General features: G+C 30.8%; 2 protein-coding genes across 3 annotated transcripts in view; one reads left to right on the top strand and one right to left on the bottom strand.

The window, feature by feature from the left end:
- Positions 1–556: 556 nt before the first annotated feature.
- Positions 557–22,642, bottom strand: LOC136981174 (glutamate-gated chloride channel-like). Its single transcript, XM_067277456.1, has 9 exons — positions 22,565–22,642; positions 21,808–21,873; positions 10,663–10,766; positions 10,522–10,589; positions 3,301–3,524; positions 3,148–3,230; positions 1,852–1,986; positions 1,372–1,757; positions 557–1,107 (listed from the first exon to the last, which is right to left on the bottom strand). The coding sequence occupies exons 2-9, from the start codon at positions 21,858–21,860 to the stop codon at positions 874–876; spliced, it is 1,287 nt and encodes a 428-aa protein (XP_067133557.1). The 5' UTR covers positions 21,861–21,873; positions 22,565–22,642; the 3' UTR covers positions 557–873.
- Positions 2,124–24,560, top strand: part of LOC136981169 (fasciclin-1-like) — a 61,870-nt gene continuing 39,433 nt past the window's right edge. The window contains exon 1 of one of the 2 annotated variants that reach the window (XM_067277448.1): positions 2,124–2,221. The gene's annotated coding sequence lies outside the window, so the exon portion shown is untranslated. The remainder of the gene's footprint in view (positions 2,222–24,560) is intronic. The other variant, XM_067277449.1, reaches the window with a different exon arrangement.

Here is a 24,560-nt window from a genome sequence, read left to right as displayed (position 1 = left end):
CGTTATTTTTAACAATTTAAACGTTTCAATATTATAAAAATTAAGAAATAGTAATAATTCCGAAAGCTGTTTTATATATATTTACGGACATTTAACAGCACGGCATTTATAAATTGTTAACTTTTTATAGATTAAAAAAAAAAGACTTCGGTTTTATATTTGATTATTTCTTTTTTAATAAGTTTAATAAATAAAAATTATGTTCTCCAATAACTATGCATTTTCATTAAAGTAATTTGGCCTTGAATATTTTAAAGAAAATCGAATTTTTTAAAGGTTTCTCTGGTAAACAGTCTATCGTTTAATCGAAAGAAATATATAGACGTCGTCTAGAATTGTAAACATAAAGATGACTACCGGCATAAGATTACTTTTACTTTATATAAACATCTTAGTTTCATATTATTAAATGATAAAATCGTGTTTTCATGTTAAAGCGTGGAGAAGCAGCCGAAAATTATATATTATATATATATATAATATATAGCCTCAAATTTTCTTTATTATTGGTAAAATTTATTAATTATATAGTTATATTATATTATAGTTCATATATATGTTTATATATAAAAAACAATAATAAATAACAGAATTTTTAAAGGAAGAAACAGTTGTGATTTGTTTATAAAATAGTCTCTGTCTGTAATATATTCTTTTGGAAAAATACACGACGTCGATACCATTATCAGTTCGAAACATTCCCTTCGTTTCAAATAACCTTCGACAGCGGATCCGTGGTGTAGAAAAGGAAGCTCACGTGCGAAAAAAATCGCCCGCGTGACCAAAGAACTCATTCATTTCATTGGAGCATAAGTCTCATAAGAACAGAGGTCGTTTTCCTTTCTTTAAAGGTTGATAGATGCCTTACAAAAATTATTTATGCTCTTCTTTCTCTTCTCGAAATAAATAGGTGGTCCAGTATACTAAATTGAAAAGTGCGAACATAATCGGGAAGAAGAGACGTGAAATGACGTCAATTCTTTTGGATCTAGAAGGGAATTTAGCAAACCAAGCTTTACAGTAATTGGTGTAGGGCGAATGGATGTGGACTTCACACTTTCTTGTCTTCTCGCTGTTTTCCGAGTTGTGGTTTCTAAATAACGGTTTCTGGAAGGATAAAAAGGGTGTAAATAACTCAACGCCACTCGAAAAAAGTTTAATCACGTCTACTTTCGCTGACACTTTTACCACCTGCAGCTACCATCAATAACACCGAATTCGGCACTCACAGCCGCACTCCTTTGTTACTTTTTCCCGCTTTAAATCTACACCATCCCAGATTATTTTTAAAAAAATTTTAATTAAAAACATAATTGCGATTAACGGCTCCAGGTGGTGAAGGTGTTCAACGAGACACACGTTTTCCTATACCATTGCAAAGTTGGCTCCATCTTCTAAATGATCCACCTCCTGCGATCGTCGCTGCTGCCTGTGCACTTCACTCCTGGAAGCGTAATTAACTAAAGCGAACTCCAACAGGGCACCAAAAACGAAGGTCAAGCACACACCCGTCCATATATCAATAGCTTTAGTGTAAGAGACAGGAGGTAGAGCCGAATTAATGCCAGATATCTGAGTAGCCATAGTCAGCAGGGTGGTAACACCTAGAGAAACTCTAGCTGGTATGGCATTCTGGTCCAACCAGAAGGAAACCCACGACACAATAACCAGCATACAACAGGGGATGTATATCTGTATGAGGTAGTAGCTGAATTCTCTTTTGAACAGTAGGTCCACTTTCAGGCAACTGTATTCACCTGAAATGCACGCCAGCCATTTGAGACGAACCTGCTTTTCTTCTACCGTAAGGTGCTAGTTCGTACCCCCTTTACCTTACCTTTATCCTCTTACCTGTATTAGTTCTACTGGAGCAGTAATCAGTTTCGTATCTTTCTAGTGTGAAGCGTGGCAGGTGAAGGTTTTTAATGAGTTGTATGGGATCATCATCCTTCCAAATGAAGATCAATTCTTCTTTCGTGTAGCCATCTAAATTTATATATTGAAAACAAATAAAAAATATACAGTTTAATCTTCTAGAAAATACTTTATACGGATCGATCTTTACGTGACTTATTTCTCTAAGAACTACTATATTTTTTTTAATGTTTATAGATTCTCTCCCCCGATTTACAAGAAATAATATTTTCGACTGGTGGATCAGCATAAATCTTTAAGGAAAGAAGATTTGAATTTATATATGTTAATTCTCTTATAAATTCTGGTAAGTTGAACAATTTCTATGTACTTTTTTTTTGGAAATTTATTCGAGTACAAGTTATAAAAGTGTGTTTTACATATCGCTCTATAAATTGCTCTTGTTTACATGTTTCTTTAGCAATTACATTTTTCAAAATACAGCAAACTAGCTGCTATTAATTACTGTAGTTAAATTGTTTTGTGTGTTTATGTACAGAAATTTATTTCAATGTGTTCTTTTTTTTTGTACCTTTTAAATATTTATTCTGCATTTTTTTCCTTTTTTTTTATTTATAAATTTTGCATTTTATTTTGACAGTTTAAAATGTGTTTATCTTTTCAATAACTTGCTTATTTAAATATATATTTTCTGGATTAAATGCGCATTTATTATATACGGTCGAAACGCCAATAACTTCCACCTGTAAATGGCGGCCGCCCAGGAATGTTTCTTTTTGAAATGCATACAAAATAACCTTCGAATGCGGCCATATATTATGTTCTGTTTCCGTGAGTGGCCGTTGTTCAGAGGTTCGATTGTACTGTACGTCTATATATAAGTTATAGGCTATATATTCGGGCTTAGGCAGAGATGGGATCAAGTGATCGTCGTTTAGAGGTTCTACTGTAAATTAGGACGTAGGCTAAGAGATGGGATCAAGTGATCGTCGTTTAGAGGTTTAACTATATATTAGAGTTTAGGTAGAGAGAGAGTCAAAAGGTCGCCATTCAGAGGTTCAACTATATATATATATATTCTATATAACTAGTTATGTAATTATGATGTATAACTCCTCATAATTAACTACATAATTACAGTTTACAACTATATAACTAGTTACAGTTCCAGTATTAATTGATATTTCAATATTAAAGCTCATTATATTTTATAAAATTCTCTAGAATTTATAGAGTAGACTTATAGAGATATTTATAAAGTAGACTACTTACAACTGACCATAGTTATAGTACATATCTGCTTATCAAGAGGATAATATTTGAGATCCATAGGGCAAGAAAGCACCAAAGATATCCTAAATTAATAAAGGAAATTCAATTTTAAGTCACGGACTCTTGACGTTACACTAAAAATCACCTACGTACCTGATACTGTAGAGAACGTCTCCTTTGGGGTAGATCCTTAGCAAGACATTTGGCATAATGATTTCGTGGAAGTGTCCCTCCTTTTCATTGGCGAAAAATAAGTCGGGTTTCCAAATTTTATCCGGATCCGTCAACGTCAGATAACGTATCTGGCCGTTATAATCGTTGAAATGCATCCTCTCGTCGGCCCATTGCTCCCTTAATGTGAGCTGCACTGTGTACTCCTGTAATGAGATCAGATACGTCACACACGCACTTATCATACATCAGAGACTAATATATTTATATATAATGGTAAAATTTATGAGTTGAAACGTGTTTATTTCATTAAAGAATCTTTTAAAGGTGCTTACTTATTACTTTCAATAAAGGTAGGGCCATTTTTCTTCTCTGTTTTGTCGTTTCTGCCCACTCTAAACGGGCAGAAATTATAGTAAAGTAGGTGTTAATTAAAGTAAACCGTATACATTTTTATAGTCAATTATAACCTGTTTATTAAGGACATTATGGGAGGATGTTGGTAATTACTTCCACTAAGTGTACACGAGTTTTCTCATCCTATAAATCAGCGGTTCCTAAGATCCACTTGAGTTGCTGTAACAGAGGGAAAGTATGGCGATCGTCAAAAATGATCCCCAAGGTTTTGACAGTTTTGGACTCGGGACCTGGGGAAATGCAAGAAGTGGGAGGGGGGTCTGTACGTATGTGTATGTGGGGGGCACGATTTTGTTCGCTCAATTTGAAGCTTAATAACTCCCGTACCCTGTGTCAAAAATTTCTGAAATTTTGACGGGAGATTTGTGTATTAGGGAGGTTGATGCTGTTAAATTTTGGAGGTTAAAGGTCGAAGAAATGGGGAGATGAGGGGGATCACGTGTCGTATCTCGAGTGGGGTCAGAATTAATTCGTTAGCATTTACAATTTTTTTAATAAAACTCTTTGAATTCCCAAAATTAACAATTTTGCTATGTTCCCCCTCCTCTTACCCCCGTTTTTCTGTCTTTTAGGGGCAGAAAAACGGGAGGAAAATAAGAAAACTATTAGAAATTTATCAAAATTAAAAGAATTCTGCCTAGGAAAATTATAGATCTGTGAAGACGAAAAAGTTGAAGAGAAACAATTTTGGCAAAGGGTCAACTTTCTCCAATATCCAGTTATCATTTTAAATAGGAAAAAAAAAAAAAAAACAGAGAAGAGAGAGATTCACTTTCATATTTCATATAAAATCTGCATATTTTTCTTCAGTTTCGTAATAGATTTCCACGTGTATACTTAGAATAAGATCTTTTATTTTTAAGTAAAATAATGAAGAGATTTATGAAGAATATTTGTTTACGAAACTCGATGAGATCTCTCATAAAAGAAGCTCTCGAAAATGAGAATAAATTGATTTTACGCTTTTTAATGACGTCTCAAAAAAAAGATAAATAAATTCTGCAGAAAAATCTTTAATGCCATCCTTTTAAAAATTTAAGAATTGTAGAAAAAATATGCATACAATACGAGAACAGAACAGAATAGAATTTAATTAATCTTCATTTATCTTCAGGAAAAATATGTAATTTAATTTGTTGTAGAAGATAGTAACGAATTGTAGCAATCTCCTAGAACAAATTGTCTTCCAGCTTCTTCGTTCTTCAGTCTTGTATTAATTCGTAATTTGTGCTAGAATCTTGCTACCATTCGCTATAACGGGTATTTCGGTTCGCTATAACGAAGGTTAATCGTTGAAGATAGTTTGTTATAGAAGGTTGCTTCCGAAATCTTCTGAAGAACGAGGCTCGAAGACAACGTTATAACGGGTATTTCGGTTGGCTGTAACGAAGGTTAATGGTTGAAGACAGCTTTTAATAGAAGATTTGAAATTGTAGATTGACGATAATTTGCTCTAGAAGATTGCTACAATCCGTTATAAAGACTGTTTATGTTCGTTATAACGAAGATTAATAGTGAATGATGACTTGAAGATAGTTTGTAACGGAAGATTTACGATTGAAGATAATTTGTGCTAGAAGATTGCTGCAGTTCGTTATAACGATGATTAATGGCTAAAGAAGATTGAAGACTGCTGCAGTTCTCTATAACGACTATTTTACTTCGTTATAACGAAGATTAATGCTTGATGAAGATTGAAGATAGTTTGTTCTACAAGATTACTACTGCATTTCGTTATAACGAATCAATTAATACAAGATTGAAGATCGAAGAGGAATTGTGATAGACGATTGCTATAATTCGTTATAACGTAGCCTACTGAAACATTCGAACAATTTCCGAACCTAAATCATTAACTAATACAATAATTTATGCTAGATGATGATGATGTGAAGATATTATCACGTAACTAACTATAATTAATCTTCGATGATAAATTATCGAATTAAATTATGTATTAGTGTACAAACAAGTTAAAAATAACAGAAAAGTTTGGAAAACAAAGAAAAATAAACTGCAAAAGTTACATAAGGAGTGAAGAATTAAATACAAGAGAGAGGAGGGTTTATTCATTTTATTATATTTATTTCAATTGATTGCAGACCACAATCAAAAGAGCCTTGAAAACCAAGCACAAGGCTGAGCCTGAGCAAAAATCGCTTACAATTAAACAACCAGAAAACTGAAAATTTATAGAGAAATCCTAATAGACGGCCGAGAAATTATAAAAACTACGAAATTCAAGTACTTGGCTCCTTTATCTCATCGAATGGCGAAATAACACACACGTGCACGAATCAATGCTGCCCGGATGAAATGGAGAGAGGTAACTCCCTCCCTCCCTTCTAGTGTGGATGTCATTTATGGACAGCCCTTAAGATTACTAACAAAATATTACAGAAACACATGTATCATCGTATTAATAAAAGCACGTATAAAAGATATATGAAAAGTGCAGGCATGCGTGTGTGATCACTGTTTAAAACACTACAGAAACACGCATGAGTATCCTGTTAAAACATTACAGAAACACGCGTAGAGTATCGTATTAAAACACTACAGAAACACGCATGAGTATCCTGTTAAAACATTACAGAAACACGCGTAAGACGTATAAAAGAAACCGACCAAACAATTAAAAACGCAAGTTCCAGAACGTGAAGAATAAATTTCAGACTTTGAAGTGGTCACGAATAGATAAATACGCACCGAAAAACACAATTGAAAGAAAAGAAAAGTGTGTTACACACGAAGAGATGATGGAAACGAGTGATATACGCACTCAAAGAATGTAAGAAAATATATTGTCGATTGAAAACACGGAATGACACTATCGATTTTTCATTATTTCGATATAACGTTTTCGTCTGTCATCATAACCGAAATTTATATAATGCATTTTGTCGAAACTCTCTTATTTCACCTTTCTTCTTTTAAGGATGTATTCTCCTCTTCGTGACATTGAACTATTTTTTTTTTTAGTTTTGTTTCTTCGCCTTTATCTTGCCAAGTGTCTAATAAAACTTTCGTTTTTTATATTACCTACTGATTTTTTTCTACATGTTTTCTATCGAATTGGGACCGTTCCAGGTCATTCTTGCACTTCGGGAACTTCTAAATTGCGTGGAGTTAAATTGGGTGGAGTATGAGATTTGTTTGATTGATAAATTAATATTGCTGGCGTGTGGAATGGAACAAATCACTTTGTTTCTTTCCTATTTTTTTTTGTGGGAAAATGGAGATAAGTGTGGGAATTTAGCTCTAAACAACTGGAAATTCAAGAAATACAGTGTGTATGTGTGTTTTGGCGTATATTTCGTATAATACCTCGGGATGGGGTAAAGATTAAGTAACGAAATTTGGCACGGCAGCTTGTGTATAGGGGGCATTGATGCTATTAAATTTTGGAGGTGAAAGGTCGTGAGGTTGGGGAGATAGAAGGGGTCATGTAACTCGAGAGAGGTAGGACTTAATGAAGATTTTATTTGTTATTAACATTAACATTTTTCTTTTAATAAAACGCACCCCTATCCTCAAAATTAAGCTTTTTGCCATTTTATATTAATTAAAAATATTAAAAGTTTTTAATAAAAAACTCTCATAACAGATGGCGCCACACACAATTTTATTTACTTTGCTGAATAATATAAAAGTTATTTTTTTTTATTAATAAAACTCATAACAGCCGGGAAAGTTATGCAACTCTGTTGCTGGATTTTTTAGGCTATAAGTTGATGAAATTGTTGAATTTTCATCCAGTTTTGTAACCAAAGAAAATACTTAAATATTCAGCAAAATTTGTTAAAAATGACTTCAAAGTATAGATTTTTGTCTTTTTCATTGAAAGAAATGTGTTTTAACTTAATTTGTAACCTTATATTGGTTAAATTAAAGTCTAGTAAAGCTACTTCATTGGCTCATTAAACAAATATACTGATTATTTTTCTTCTAATCACGTAATTACATTCCTTTTATCTATGCAGAAAAATGTAATAAATACATTGAAGCAACAAACACGTATACATTGACATCGAACTGTAAACATTAAGCTATAAATTAATTAAATCTTTTATGCATAAGGCTTGAGAGGGATGAGTTAAGGCCCTTAAACGTTACAAACACTGGACTTGTCTGTGAAAACCATAAAAAGTATGTGAACAAAATCACTAAAGAAAGGGCATAGATGATTAAATTTTGGAACCCCTTCTCTGTTCGAGACCCTAAATAAATTATAAATATATTGGCCCAATATAAATATGCAAACCTCTGAGCAATGGCATTTGACACACACTTTTCCTGGGCTCTTATATACATACAATTAAACCTCTGAAGAATGGACCTTTCTACCTAGGTCCTAATATGTATATTACATATTAGGATAATCTAGGTGTATATATATATATATATAGAACGACTACTGAACCTCTCTCTACCTAGGCCCTAATATTTAGAGCCTAGGTAGAGAGAGGGTCAGTAGTCGTTTATACATATGCACATTAAAATCAATGAAGTATGGCCACGACCCCTCTCTCTAAGCCCTTATATGCTATATATACAATAAAACCTGTGAACAACGACCGCTTGATCCTTCTCCTACCTAGGCTCTTATATATATATAGCCTACAATGACACTGAACAATGGCCGCCGTTTAGGGGGGGGTCACTTTTGGAAGGTGGCCTTTATTTGAGGTTCGAGAGTAAAAACTGTTCATGATTTTATCAGACTCATCTAAATTTACATTTATTATTTTATTTTATGGAAAAATAAACTTTTATATCTCTCTATCTTCCTGTAAGTTCGTTTATAATCTAGATTTTTGCTACGATACAGAGCAAATTAGAGTAATTAGCTAGGAATTTTTGGTAATTTTAACAAAGCATTATATTTAAATGAAATTATCTTCATTAAAGTACATTCTAACGAAGAAAGTTTGGGATTAATTCACCTTTCTAGCCCAATAATCCATATACAACGGGCAAGGACACTTACAAAATTAGAAAAAAATTAACATTTTTTATATTGTTTTATCCCGGTTATAACGATGTAATTGACTTCTCTACATCGAATTTCTACGAAGAAGTAGCGATAAGTAGAGGTAACTTTAATGTGAGGTATCTTCCATGTTACATTAGGGGAACTCTGCCGGCCCCCTCTATCTGGGCACAGAACAAAGGTGGGCCAGCAAAGTTTCCCTCTATCCATCTCCATCCTCTTTAAGTTAGTGTAAGCAGGGCCTGGATGAAGTCAGACAGAGTCTATAGAAGTTGGCCCTAAATTCGTAACGGGCCCGGCTCCATCTCATATCCCCGAGCCTTTCTTAAAGTCATTCGCATTACTTGTTTTATATAAAAATTCCGAAAAAAAATCAATACAGTCAAATCTTCGAACAATTGCCGTCGTTCGGGAGTAATTCTGTATGCAGTTCGAAAGGAAATGGCCCTGAAAAATGGCCGTCGTTTACAGGTGGCCGCTGTAGGGAGGTTCGACTGTAGTTTAATAATTATTTTGGGCCATTTTGTAGCCTATATTAAAAACTATACTCAATTTATATTAAAAAAAAAGAGAGAGAGAGAGAAAGAAACTACTCGATGAAGCGATAAACACTTAAGTAAATCAAATTAGAGATTTTCTAAAATAATAATAAAAAATTAATTTATAATGTTTAAAATAATAAACAAAAAACAGGGTGATAGACCATTAAATTCTTAAAAAATCACATTTTTCACTTCATAAAGCATTTGTTAAACACGTAAAATAAGCGAACTATACCTTTTAAAATAGGGAAAATTTAAGAGAATTAAATTTAAAAAAATTAAAGGTGGAAAAAAAATCCCTTTTATACATCGTTTAAATATAAATTACCAGTAATTACAATCTAGTAAAACAGAGGGGAGAAGAGGGATGAAAAAAATCAATTTATCACAAATGCAACCTTTTAAAAGTGGACGTTATCCAGGTTTTTATACATTTTTAATGATACTTTTCCCACTACCAAACTACGTAGAAAAATGTATTAAAAATAAAAAGTCTTAATAAAAAGTACAGGAAATGTTATTTGATTTTATTCCAAATCGTTATTCTATTCTATTCGAAAGAGAATAAAATTGTTTACTGCTCATTTTACAGCGTGCTTTTATTAGTTGTAGTTGCATTTGTCTCTTTAAATAATACAAGGGAATAAAAGTCTAATGGTTTTTTAAGAGATGCGCAAAAGTCAGATCCTTCTAGAACATATTTTTCTATAACTCTACAATATTCTAGCATTTTGTTTTTTATTCGTTTTTACTTTCACGGCTGTTATATATAACTTATATCAGAGGGAAAGTATGGCTATCAGTCAAAAACGACCTCCTAGATTCTTACATTTTTGGATTCGGAAGACGTTCAGACGTCGAGAAATGAGGGTATGTTCTGTATGTATGGATGTATTCTGTATGCACACACTCATTTGTGTGACACGATTTTGTTCACCCATTTTTAAGCTTAACAACTGCAAAACTTCTGAAATTTTGTAGGGAGGTTTGTGTATTAGGGAGATTGATACTGTTAAATTTTGATGGTTAAAGTCGAAAGGGTCACTTTCATATCTCGAGTGGGGTCGGAGTTAATGAAGATTTTACTCGTTACCCTCAAAATTAAGCGTGTCGACATTTTATAATAATTAATAATAAAAACAGATGGCTCCATACACAATTTAAAAGTTTGGCCGGGAAAGTTACACAACTCGTTGTTGGATTTGTTATATTATATCGTGTATAAGTAACATTAACATAATTATCTCTTACCATATTCAAATCATCGATTTTACTGATACTCCTTATATATACATTAACTCGAACTATACAGGGCCCATCTGTAAATTTAACGTAAAAAAATTAAATTCAGAAGTTCCTGTAATGTATAAAGTATTAAAAAAAAAGAATTACCTGTATTATTAACTCCCAACGGCCTAATTCTACTGTCGTAACGTCCAGGCCCAATGATACTGTCCAAAATTCGTTTTTCGATTTCTCTGAAATTCTCTTTGGCACTGTAAAAGTTAATTTTGTTTCATTAATAATTAAATAATAATTGAAAAATACGTCAATCCTCAACCATTATTATGTATTCTAATCATAGCTGTGAAGTCATGGTCTGGCGATTGTTCTACGTTATTTTAAATGCCATATCGTATTTTAGTCAAGAATAAAATATGTAAAGGTGTGGTCTATTGTTAAAAACTACTTTTCTTAATCATATTTTTATCTACGAATCTCCCTTTCATTACTTACATATTCATAAATATGTGTATTTCGTGTACACGTGATTTATATTTGAATTTTGTTTGTTGTAATTTACTTTTAAATTTAAAACAATCTATCGATTTCGCTCGGTAGCACGTGAAAATTCATCGTTTTCATGTTAAAAATAATTCATCAGTTTCAATGTGTAACACGTGAAAATTCATGTTAAGAATCGTTTACGCTTTTCAGTTTCATTAACAATGCAAATAATTGTTCAATTTCAATTTAACAATTGAAATAGACGTATTTTTCGATTGAAATTTAAATAAGACATCAATTTCGCTTGCATTTAACACAAGAAACGTACTGTACATAATAAAGTGAGAAAAAATCGTATATTTCAGTTGAAAATTGATTACGATTAAAATAAAATTGAAATAAAAAAAAATTCATCGTTTTTGCCTCACAAACACGCGGAATAAATACATTCATCAATTTCATTAACAGTTGATATAAACAATACATTACATTATAATTAAAACAAATAAAAAGATTTAAAATTTGAATTTTAAATAAAATATAAAATGCACGTTTTTCCTTAAACGTAAGCTTAAACAAGTCATATAGGCTATACACAGAGGGACCCAAAAAGTCGGTTAATCATGTTTTGTATGTTCTGGATGTACAGTACTTGTGAATATGAATCGTAAACACACGAGACAAAAGCGGAGGAAACGTGACGAAAACACAGATGAATTAATTATAATTTTTAAATTAATTTAGTTAATTACAGTGGGGTTGCGGGGTTGGTGTCAATAGGTAAGTTTGTGCACCACTGCAAACAGTCCCAGATGATTACTTAGACACTTACCAGGCAAACCATTAACAGAAAAACGTTAAAATGTGCTAAAAACGTTACGTTTCTCGTTATATATACTGAATATAATAATAATAATAATAATAGCTTGTGAATCCGTGAAGACAAGGGTAACCAAATCATTCGTCATCCGCGTATAAACCCTATTTAAAACAAGAGCCTACTGTAATTGCAGTTTTATTCTTTACTATGTTAATCGACTTTTGGACTACATTCGACACCATTAATCACGATTAAAACACAAGAAATAACACGCGAAATAAAAATTCGTCGCTTTAATTTCACGAGTACGGAGAATAAATGCTTCAATTTCATTAACATATGATACAAATAGTTGATCAGTTTCATTTAAAAAAAGAAATTTATATTTTTTAAATTTGAAATTTAAATAAAATATCAATTTCATTCGCTTTTAAGGAAGGAATTCGCTTTCGTACGAACACGTGACATAAAAATTCATCATTTTCACCTTACAAGCAGGTGAAGTAAATTCTTCAGTTTTATTAACAAGTGGCTCAAGTAGTTGATCATATTTATTTCAAAAGGTGCGAAAAGAAGTAAATAAAAATTATTTATATTTCAAATAAAATATTACTTTAATTATATAGGCCTACTGTACTAGTAGCTACATGTGACCCACGTTGCTCGGAATTTTGAGGGAAGTGAGAGATTGGTGAATTTGAGTTGGGAGAGGGCGATGAATGGTCTTAGTAATTAATTAAAATATACATTTATTAACTTGACGATATCTACAATAAACGGACTTAAGAGGGGGTGGAGACCCTCACTGTATTTTACCTAGGATGTCGAAGAACCAAATTTAGTGAGGATACGTATAGAAAAGACTGGCATATTTTGGCTTTTATATACTTAGATGTTTAAATAGGGTAGCTGTACTCTTATTGGTTTAACTTTATAATCTTTTATTCCAGGTATAGTATTTCCTACAGCAAACAAATAGCCAATGGTTTAACCACGCACAATTTATTATTCAATGCAGAATAGAAAATTGAATAATAAATTGAATAATAAATTGTGCGTGGTTAAACCATTGGCTATTTGTTTTCTGTAGGAAATACTACCAGTATACCTGATATAAAGGATTATAAACTATATAGATGTGACTATATTTCTTTATACATTTAAACTTAGTATCAGTTTGCTTCTATAAAGTGTCGGCATTGATGTTCAACCCACGGTATTTCTGTAATTATATTTTAATTATTCATCTTCGTAATACTCGATATCGATTCTGTTTTATTTTGAAAAATGAATTAAGAAACGTGTACAAAAGTTACAAAAATTTTCTACATCTAATTTACTTTTCCCCCTTTTCTGCCCCAAAAATTTTCTGCCCTATATGTTTGGTGCATGTTTTAATTTGTGTAGAATTTTCTACACGTTTTTCAGGATTTTAAAATAATTTTTTAACATCACTTATTTCGTTGATAACTATGTAATTTATTTCAACGAAACACGTGTTTTTTTGTTTTGTTTCTTTTTAATCTTGAAAGTGTACATTTCGTGCTTTAGGTATAAGCGAAATTGATATTTTATTTAAATTTCAATTGAAAAGTATTTGTTTTTTAATTTTTAAAGCGAAATTGGATCAATTATTCACGCTCTCTTTTAATGAAATTGATAAATTTATTCCACGTGGCTGCGAAGATAAAAATGATCAATTCTCTACACGAAAAACACGTTCTTCTTCTCAACTTACATTGACAAATATAACTCGAATAAAACGAAAGGTTTTTGGTCCACCTTATATAATTTTATTTTATTTCTTTCAGCCTATGAAACAAAAAATGAAATCGATATTTTACTTACATTTTCAAATCATTTTTTATTGTTTAATTTTTAAATTTTAATATAAACAAATTGCTCAATTACAATTTACGAAAATGATCGATTGTTCGTATTACCTGTTAGTGAAATTGATGAATATATTCCACGTGTTCATGACGAGGAAAAAATTAATTTTTAACCATTGATAAAACACATGAAATAATGTATAAAAGTATAAACTTTATTTTAAAAAAGACGAAAATATGTGTGTGTAAATTCAGTCAAACCTCCGAGTAAGTCCACTGAAGCGAACATAAAAAATGGCCGCTGTTTGAAAGTTATTTTGCATGCGTATTTGTTCAACCTAGCTGAAAAAACGGCCGTCCTTTAGAGGTGGGCCTTTATTGGAGGTTTGACTCGACTGTGTGTATTTGTGTTTTTTTTTTTCAACTGAAATATACTCGTGAAATACACATTTATTTTTCGTCTTGAATGCAAACGAAATTGACGTGTTTTATTTAAATTTCAAACAGAACAAATATCTCTTGTTTTTTTTTAATTTTAAATTGAAATTGATCAATTGTTTACGTTATCTGACAATGAAACTGACGAATTTATTCCACGTGTTTTTGCGGAATGAAAACGACGAATATTTATTTCACGTGTTACAAATTGAAATCGATGACTTTTTTTATTCCACGTGGCTACAAATTGAAATCGACAATTTTTTTTATATTATTTTTATTTTTTTGATTCCACGTGATGTAAATTAAAATCGATGATTTTTATTTCGTTTCGTATTTGAAAGTATTGTTTTTCTACTTCGTAAATATTAAAAAAAAAATAACAATAATAAAAATAAAATAACAATTTAAAACGTAAACATTGTATTTAAAAAAATATTTTTAAAGATTTTCAATTAAATTTCTATCATTTTCAGCTCCTGATATTACAGATCAATAACTTACTTAGAACTAAATAATGGTTTACGGTTGCTTTAAATTAACGAAACCTCATATTTTACTATTCGATATTGAATTTCCGCTTATATATACGGCTGTAAAACAAATAAATCTTGAGAAACTAATAGAATTTTCAAGGCTTTATCGTACTTTTTTTTTCTGAAATCTTAAGTAATTCGAAACATAAATTCTCTTATTCAAAATGGTCAAATAACCTATATATGTGTGTGTGCATGGGTCTTCGAAAAATGTCTTTTCGCATCAAAGGAATGTGAAAATACATTTATTTTTGATAAAATAGATTTGATTTCTATCATAAAAGGATTCGAAAATAACTTTTCTCGAGGAATTTTTATATTTCTTTTATTATTTTTATAGAAATGTATATACATATAAAGGTGTAAAAATTCAGTGGGATCTTTGTGTTTTTTTCTCTTTTTATTCTTATAAGTATTAAAATTGATTAAGTAAACACGTCTACAGTATAAATGATCGCTTTGTTATAGCCTATAGATTTTTTTTTTTTTTTTTTTTTTTTTTTTTATATATGGTAGATTTCCCGCCTGTCGGATTTAGCTTATATTAAACACGAAAAAGAGAAACGAAGTAGTGAATGTTTCTGCATCCTCTTCCACTATGTGTCAAGTTCTGATGTTATCGTGACAAGCATCTTATCACTTATTTTTCTGTTTTCAATTTGAAACTCAGCAACGTCAACAAATCGTAAAGACTTTAAAATTGTTGAAAATATCGGAGGGGGGAAAAAAATTAATTAAATTTGATCGCTAATTCGGAAGATAATACGACGTCGAGTACACATTTAAATTCAAATTTGCGGTTAAAAGTAAGAACGAAAATTTATTGGCTTATTTAAATTTAAAATTTAAGATTTAAAGATGATTGGTTGGAATAAAATGACCGCACGAGCATGGAATAAACATTATTGGTGTATTTAAATTTAAAATTTTCGTATTCGCGAGGTTATTGGTTCGATTAAAACGACGCTGTAAGAACGTAGGCAAATTTTCACCTGTTTGAATTTAAAATGTTTTTATTTGAAACGTTATTAGTTCAAGCATTTAACGGGTATATATATATATATTTAAAATAATTTAATTTGTCAGTGTAAATTTAAATTCTTTTGTATTTTAAAAGCGTTTGTTTAATCCAATTACGCATTAAATCCAATGTACTTTCGTGGAGATTTGATTGGTGTAATAGCATAAAGAAATGCGATTGGTCAATTCAAATTTACAACGAAACTGATAATATCGATTCGAACGAATTCGTTAAAACTTAAATTAAATCCACATCTAAGAAACCAGCTTAATTAAAATAAAATTCATTAATGTATATTTTGTCAAGCTGTCATCTCGTACGGTTCGATGACGATATAATCTTATCGTCTTAATTTAAATTGCAGATTTTTCCAACTGTACTCGTCTCCTCCGAGAAAAATATGCTCTTTTAGTCAGGATAATTTTAAATTTTAGGCATTTTTTACCCATCTCTCCTCTCGTACATTATCATCATCAAGTGAAATTCGAATCCATCAAGTATTATTAGTATTTACGGTACTTTTGCTTGGCTTCAATGTATCGTTGTATTTTATATTTTAGTATCAAAAGAACATAGAAAATCACTCAAACTTGCTTTTTTTGGGTGGGGGAAAGAAACTTATTTTATTCCCCACGTCACTCCAACCAATTTTCCATGTAAAGGAGCAAGAAGATGCATCTAACAATCAGTAAATTTTGCATCATAAGTAACTCCATCCCTCATCTATTTTCGTTGTATACTCTGCTGATGATACTCTTGTCCAACTTAATCTTTCGGTAATTAATTATGCTATTTTTGATGGGGATTTCATTTCTGAAAGATTTAATTGCTCTTCATTCTTTTCGTTTACTAAATTGTTTTGTTATTCTTCAGAAGTCTAATCAGCTTATACTGTATTATTAGTCCTTTGTGCATTGTGCCATGTCTACGTTAGATTCTTTCGTAAATAGTCTCCCTTACATCACGACAGAATAAAATTTCCATTTCGTAAAAGGTGAATTCCATTTCCTGTAACGTGAAACTTCTCGGAGAGAGAAACTAGAGATTTTTTTTTAACGTTACTTTTCCATGAAATCTACGCTGTCATATTGCTTTTAATGAAAAGACAACGTTAATTTAGCGAGACTTCAATAAAATATTCTTCGAATTTTATTTTCTTGAAGATTTTTAATAATTCTTCTCGTATATTTTCTCTGTAGGTTTATAAATTAACTTTAATACGATAAAGATCATCAAGTTTATGAAATATATTTTTAATTGAAAGAGATAATTCAAAGTTTTACTTAAAATTCTTTAATATCTTCTTCCAATTAATTATTATTCTTGTGACATCCTCTTCCCAGATGGGTGCAACTGATGATTCATTTCTCTCCATCTTTGAGAATTCCTCACGAAATTCTTGGTGCCTTCCTTCTATATCTTTTTGGGCATTCCTCTTGGCCCTTTTTCCTCTACCATTCCCTCTATCAGTGTCTTTATTAATTGGCCCCTGGTCAAATGCCTACTAAAAGCAGACTTTCCTTTCTTAGTGCTGGTCGTTAATGTAAAATTAAAATTAATTAACAATTAAAATTTTTCACATAAACTGAAGTCCTTCATGTAGGCTACTGTACAAACATGTATATGTACTGTAGGTGTACAGTATATTAATATGAAGAATCAGAACAGTAAGGCGAAGGATAACCGCTCCTTTAACCTTCCTTAAACGTAATTTGCATATAAATTTTAAATTGAATTTTTGAATAAATTAAAGAACGTCAATCCATTCGAATGGATCAAAATTAAATTCTATTCAATCTTCAGATTATCATTCCCATTTTAGACAAGTATGATAATCGACTAGGATATTGCTACACTCACGGATAGTAAACAGGATAAAGTGATACTAAATATAATTCTATTAATATCACTGATTACAGCTATAAATGGTCATGAGATGCTGCGGTTATTTAGGCTATTCCTAATTAATCGATAACGTATGAATTAGAAATGTAACGTATATGTCTAATGTTCCACTTTTAAAGAGAATCTAAGTAAATATTTAATCAGTAGTTAATGTTATATGATGAATTTAGATACTTAAAACATTGTTGACTACAAAATTAGAAGAGGAAAACAAATATTTTTTTCCCTACTCTTTCACTGTTTGAAGTTTCGAATTTAAGAGAGAAGTAGAACTGTTTTAAATCTAAAAACAATATTACGTAATGCTGAATAAGTAAATTATTTTTGCGAGAGAAATATCAAATTACTTTCGATTTGATGCTTAAGGATGGAAAAAAAGACGACGTTGAATGGATTCAAAACTTTCTTATTATCCATTGCATTAGGGATTCTCGACTTATTTCTGCTTCCTATACGCCTTAAATTTTTAAAATGAGCTCTTGCACCCACATGAAAAATTGTTTAAGGTATATTAAAACCCATTTTCTCGCATGTATTTTATGATAAGCTTAATTAAGGAAGAACCAGCGCAAAATTCGAATGGATATAAATGAAATTAGGGCTTAAAATTATGGATGTAATAAGGTAAATAACGATATATTTTTGAAGAAATGTTTCATCTGTAATACAAAGTATCGCACCCGAGGTTAATGGCATCAGATAATGAGTGATACAAGGTATTAAGACATGAATATGTCATTTAATCTGAACAGATTTGGGCTTTTAATGTCCCGGAGCAACTAAACATGCCTTTAAAATGCGCTAACACATCAATATTTCCATTACTTAATTTTCTCTAATTTCACGAAACCGTTGATAATTGTTACTTGGAGCATAAACATTAGTTTAAAATTATATATATTAATCATAAGTTAAATTATAAGACGTAGGCGTTAAAAACTTTTTTTTTACATGTAAGAATATACGTAGAATATTTCACATTTAATATATTTCATAAATCTTATACAAGGCAGTCAATATTAAAATTTTAAGTTATGACTTAGCTGCAGCTCCTATTTTTAATAATTTTTCAGTTTAAAAAGATTGAATTTATGCGTAATTTACTCTTTAAATTTCAAATTATAAAATACAAATTAAAAAAAAAATCGGTTAAATAAACAGAAATGAAATCGAGGAATTAAAAAAATTGTCAATTAATAAAAATAAAAAATTATTTCTATTTTGTATACGTAACAAACGGAAAATAAGGGTCATTGTTTTCATTTTTAAATTTGAAAACTGAAAAAACCGTCATTTTTATTTTTTATTCATTTTTTACGTAAAAATTGAATTAATTAATTTAAAAATTGTGTAAATTTAAATACTATAATAAAATTATTTTTTAATGCTAATTAACCATTAATTTAAATATAATAAAAATTAAATAAGTGAAATAAAATTTTACATACCGAGAAAAAAAACTCGTAAAAATTGTTTTTGCTCATTAATAATATAAAATATGAAACACTAGTGAATATATAGCGAGATGTTTTTTTTTTAAATTAAAATTTAAAAATTTTAATGAGGTACTTTTAATTGTCAATAGAATCAAATGAATTAAATATCGTTAAAGTTCAAAGTTGACAATAAGAGAAGCACTCGATATAGTTACATAAAAGCACTTAAGAAGAGGAAGATTGTGTGATTTTGTAAATGGCAGCAACCCCTTTGTAGTGCATTGTTTCTTTAATCAATAAGAAAGTTTTGTATTTTTATAATGGAAACAGTATAAAAATTAAAGGTGAAAAAATAATAAAAATAAACTGGAGTAAGAAGTTTGTATAAACTTTCGTAAGGAGATCGAAATTTTCATGTTGTATAGGGCCCACCAGTGTGGCCGAATGAATAAAACCATTGAGGTCGTGGGTTCGCGCCTCTCCAACGGTGTTTTCCGTGTTTTTTTTACGTTGTAACACCTAAATAGGGGCCAGTTTTCAGTAGAAAAGTTCCCCCATTTGTCGCGTTGTAGTATACAATCGGTTTGTGCAGATACGCTATACAGGCCTAATCGTAGGGGGGGACAAGCAAGACCGTTTAGCTCAGGCCTCAAACATATTGGTTACAAATTATTTATTATTAAAAAATAAATTTAATATATTAATTGCAGGTATTCACGCCGTTTTGTTATTTTTAATACACCAGGGGCCTCGAAAAAGATAAGTGACTTGGCCTCTCCTGAAATCCAAAGGACCCTACTGGGAGGCTGAAATCTGTGAACTATTATTAAATTAAGTTATATAGAGTTAAACTTCTGAACGGCGGTCACTGACGGAAAAACGAAAAATAGGTCGTTGTTTGGAGGTTATTTTGTATACATTTGAAAAGAAACGTTCTTGAGAAAATGGCCGCCGCTTAGAGTGGTCGTTATTGGAGGTTCTCCAATAACGACCACTCTGTAAAGGACGGAAATGAAAACGATTTTTTAAAATTATTAATTAATAGAAAAAAAAAATATATATATTTCTATTTCTCTTACGTAACGAACAAAAATTAACGGTCGTTTTTTTTTAAATTTGAAAAACGAAGAAACCGTTACTTTTTTTTTACAGAATTATAATTAAATGACATGAAATAAATTTTATAATAAGGAATGGCATTAAAATGAGCAAATTAACTGAAATTTCAGAAGGCATTTAAAAAGACTTTTCCAGAAAAATCATTTATATTCATTTATACATTACAAAAAGTCTACGTTTCTGAGTTAAAATGCAAAAAGTGATGAATAGATTTATAAGTGAATTTAAATAAATCAAAGAGAGTTTAGTTAAGCAGACAGAATTATTGATATTATTGATTAATAAGACAAAGTTTTCAGAGATTCTCTTTTAAACATGATGGATGAAAAAATGGAAACGTGTCACAAGAGTATAGGACATCGGATTGAAATTAATTGATGTTTATATGTAAATTTGAGATCCTTAGAAGTACTGTAGTATTGATGGCATTCAATGAAAGTTTAGTGTATAGTTTTTGATATATGATTACAGTTTTAAGAAAGTTTGGTCTGGATATTATGTTATCCTGTATAATCCGCACACGCCTGTATATATATACTACACACTGCAACCTAACGTGTTTTGTGATAAGCAAGTATAGAATGACGTAGGTGTATCACGTAGGGCCATCGAGAGGGGAGGAAGTTAAGACTGTATTTCTGAGCAGGAGTCCGAAATTCTGGTTTGGTTTATTTGTATACGACAACACTACACGTAGGCGATTTACCGGAGGGAGGCCTCCCGGTAGGACTTTCTATAGAAAACTGGACTCTAGGTGGCACTAACATGAAGAAAACCCAGAAAACTCTATAGTTTGTGGCCAGCCCGTTGTCAAGCTCGGTGTTTTATCCATTCGGTCATTGGTGGGCCATTTTAATTGTGTAGTGTGAAAACTAAATTTATGTAATTTCAAGTACGTAAAGGGAGGAAAAGGAAATGTGATAAGCCGAGAGCGGAAAGACCCCTCTATATAGACTTATTGCAGAATCCTCAAGGTTCTAGATCCATGCCAGTAATTTACGTACACAATCCTGATTATAATATACAGAACCACATAGGTATATACTTTATACTCAGAAGGATCCCTATGTATAGGCTTGTAGAAGGATCCTGAAGGACCTAGTCTCACGGTCCGTGATTTCTGTACACAGCCATGGTTACAATGCACAGAATCGAATAGGTGTATACTTCATAATAAATAGAATATCGTAGGTATGTAGGTTACAATGCCCCAATTCTTGAAAACGTGTTAAGCTATATTTTCTTGAAATTCGAATATCTTGTACAATATACAGTACACATCATTCATGTATATAGATTACAGGGCAAAGAATAATATAAATAAGTCAACCTTGTGCTCTTTGATATACGAAAGATTGTAGGGGGATTTAAGAGGGTATAAGGAGGAGAAAAAATAAAAATAAAAGGTTTATTTCGTATAGAAATTACTAAAAAAAGATCTTTAAATAGAAAAATGTAAAAGTACTGTAGATGTACAGTAATATTCAATTATATTCTTAATGTAAATGTTTTAAATAAAAATGAAAAAGAAGAAATTTCGTATAATTTTACATCTCGGATTTTAAAAATAAAAAGGAATTGCTTTTAATTTTATTAAATTTCCTCCTAATTAATACAAGAATTTAAATCCACGAGGATAATTATATAATAATTAGTTAGAAAGAAAAATACGAGAGATAATTTAGGAAAAATTCGAATTTACCTGTAGAAACTTGCGAATAAAATAAGAACGATCAGGCATCTTAAATGCAGCATCACTTTTTATTTTCTAAAAAAAAAAAAAAATAATTATAAATTAAAAGAAATATTTTCATTTCTTTCTTCTACTGTAAATAGAACATGATGATAAAATTATTTCTGATTATTATAGCCGAATTTTTGTTCTAGAAAATAATAATAACATTTCTATATCCTCTTTTTCCCGATAGCCTATAAATTCCTTGGGATAATTTAGTTAAAGCTACATATAAATCACTACGTTTGAACTTTTGTCGTGGCTGCGTGTTACACTCGGGGACTACATCCTTTATACTCATGATCAGCTCGCGTGACCGCACAATTTCATGTGATTTGCAACTCATTCCTATATTTTCGGGATACCTGGAAAAACTTTCTATTACTCAAACTGTACGCGTATAAAGTAATTACATAGCATATTTATATGTAAAAATACCTTTATATCGTATAAATAAATAATATAGACCCCGTAAAGTTATTAACAAACAATCGTTTTACACAGGAAAACCGCGCGGAAGAGCGCGAGCGTGGTCGATTGCTCTGTGTGACTTCATCAGAATTAATTTGAATTACGCTCGTTAGGTACGTCCTAAACGAAGTTAAGTTTTATACATTAAGTTTAATTTAAGATTAAGTTATTTTTAACCCTTACGAAGTTAATAAGATTTGGTAATTCAATATGTAAAACCGTGACAACGTAAAGATTGTTAAAGGTATCTTACCCCTTTGTATCTGGAAGTGGTGTGTATGGAAGTGTGCAGTAGTCTTTATATAATAAGCGTGCACAACATAGTGTGAGGTAGAAAGGATGGTCGACCTGTCTTCAAACACCGGTTGCTAGGACGCGACCAATAAGATTACGTCTTCTAAATCGATTTTTGAATTCCCACGTGCGGCCGAACTCCGCGCATAAATATAATCTATCACATATAAAAGTATATAAAAATGTTTGTTTTTATTACTCTATAAAACAATTATTTTGGTTAGTTCGTTAGAAGGAACATATTCTTTAGAAATTACGCGCGGTGTTAGCTTTAGGGTGTATTGTTTTGTGTTACGCTTTTAATTTAAATATTTATGACCGGAGAAAAAAAAACAATGAATAAGATTTTCTTTTCCTCCTGCTGAATAAAAATTTTTTTAAAAATAAGGGAAATTCAATGTCTGCTTTCTTAACTTTTCAATTTTCTTTATTTTAATAAATTATATTGACTTCTCTGTGGTTCTTACTTAAACTGGAGAGTGCATGCACTCAGGTATGCCTTCTGGGTAGTGCCAGGCATCTTTTCTTAAGCTGTTAAACACCCGTTCTGGGATTGAGAGTGAGTTTTTTGGGGGCGTTAGAACCTTTTCTTAACATGTGAGACATTCTTTCTGGGGTTGAGAAAGATTTTTTGGGGTGTTAGGTACCTTTTTCCTTTCCTTAAGGTGTGAAACACCTGTTCTACGATTAAGAGAGAGTTTTTTGGGGGTGTAAGGCACCTTCTCTTAAGGTGTGAGACATTCATTCTAGGAGTGTGTGAAGCATCTGTTCTGGGTAGAGACACTTTTTCCTAATATATGAGACATCTGTTCTGCAGATCAGTGAGAGATTTTATTTGTATTAAATTTTTATCATGACAGAATTTAAATACATTGATTTGTTATATTAAGTAAAATTAAATTATAAAACATCTTTAAATTAGTAATAATTTAATAATAAACAGTGTTCTTAATTATGATTAACAGAAACACTTCAATTTTTACCCCCTTTCTAATGTTTTAAACCACTGAAGAATGGTTCAGATTTGAACAAAGGTACCTAAAGTATAATTTTATGGAAATTTAATTATTTCAAAAAAGTAATATTAAATTATTAATTCTAAATTAATTAATTGAACTTTAGTTACATAGCTTCAATTTATTCAAATTTTCTAAAATGTTTAACGTGGAGAACTAATTAAAGTCATAACTGCAATTAACTGCCACGTCTTTATTGGATAGTCTGATTAAATTTAATATTATATGTTAAGCATTTGGTACTCGAAGGAATATAATTTACAAGATATTAGTCAAGATATGAACAAAATTACTTGTTCTATAAATATATAGCGGATAAATTAATGTGAATTGCGATTTATCATTCACATCGAGCAGTGTATGGTGTGAGTTATTGAGAAGTAAGTTTACTGAATGAAAATATTTACAAATTAATCTCTTAAAATTGTCTCAGAATTAACAATTACAAAATGGAACTGTAAAAATTCCTAATTGGGAGCATTACAAAATGGAACTTTAAAAATCTCTCATAAAAATATATTTTGGGGTTTAATTAATATTTGGGGATATTATAAATGGGGAGAGGTTTATGAGAGATTTTTTAGGGTTTAATCCAGAGGTTTTCAACAGTGGTGCCGCACACACTAGGCTGCTACAATGACACTTTAAAGGTGCCACGAAATATAGTGTCCAGCAACACAATAACACTAATACTATCAGAAGGGGATTGTCTACTATCAGAGATCAATAACTCTACATTGTTAAAGAAGTAAGGGTGCTGCAAGAAAAAAAAAATTACTAAGTTGAAGATGCCACTATTATAAAAAGATTAAAAACTCTGGTTTAATCTAATTAAGAGATAATTAATTGTGATAAAAAGGAACCCAAAAAATCTCTTGCAAAGAGAGATTTTTTGGGTTCCTTGGAATTTTTGGGTTTGAGTTTTTAAAAAGATGTGCT

This window comes from Centruroides vittatus, unplaced genomic scaffold (genome assembly GCF_030686945.1).
Source record: "Centruroides vittatus isolate TY-2023 unplaced genomic scaffold, ASM3068694v2 contig_747, whole genome shotgun sequence".
Classification (NCBI taxonomy): domain Eukaryota; kingdom Metazoa; phylum Arthropoda; class Arachnida; order Scorpiones; family Buthidae; genus Centruroides; species Centruroides vittatus.
The sequence above is the reverse complement of the archived record's forward strand: the minus strand, read 5'-3'. Positions and strand labels throughout refer to the sequence as shown.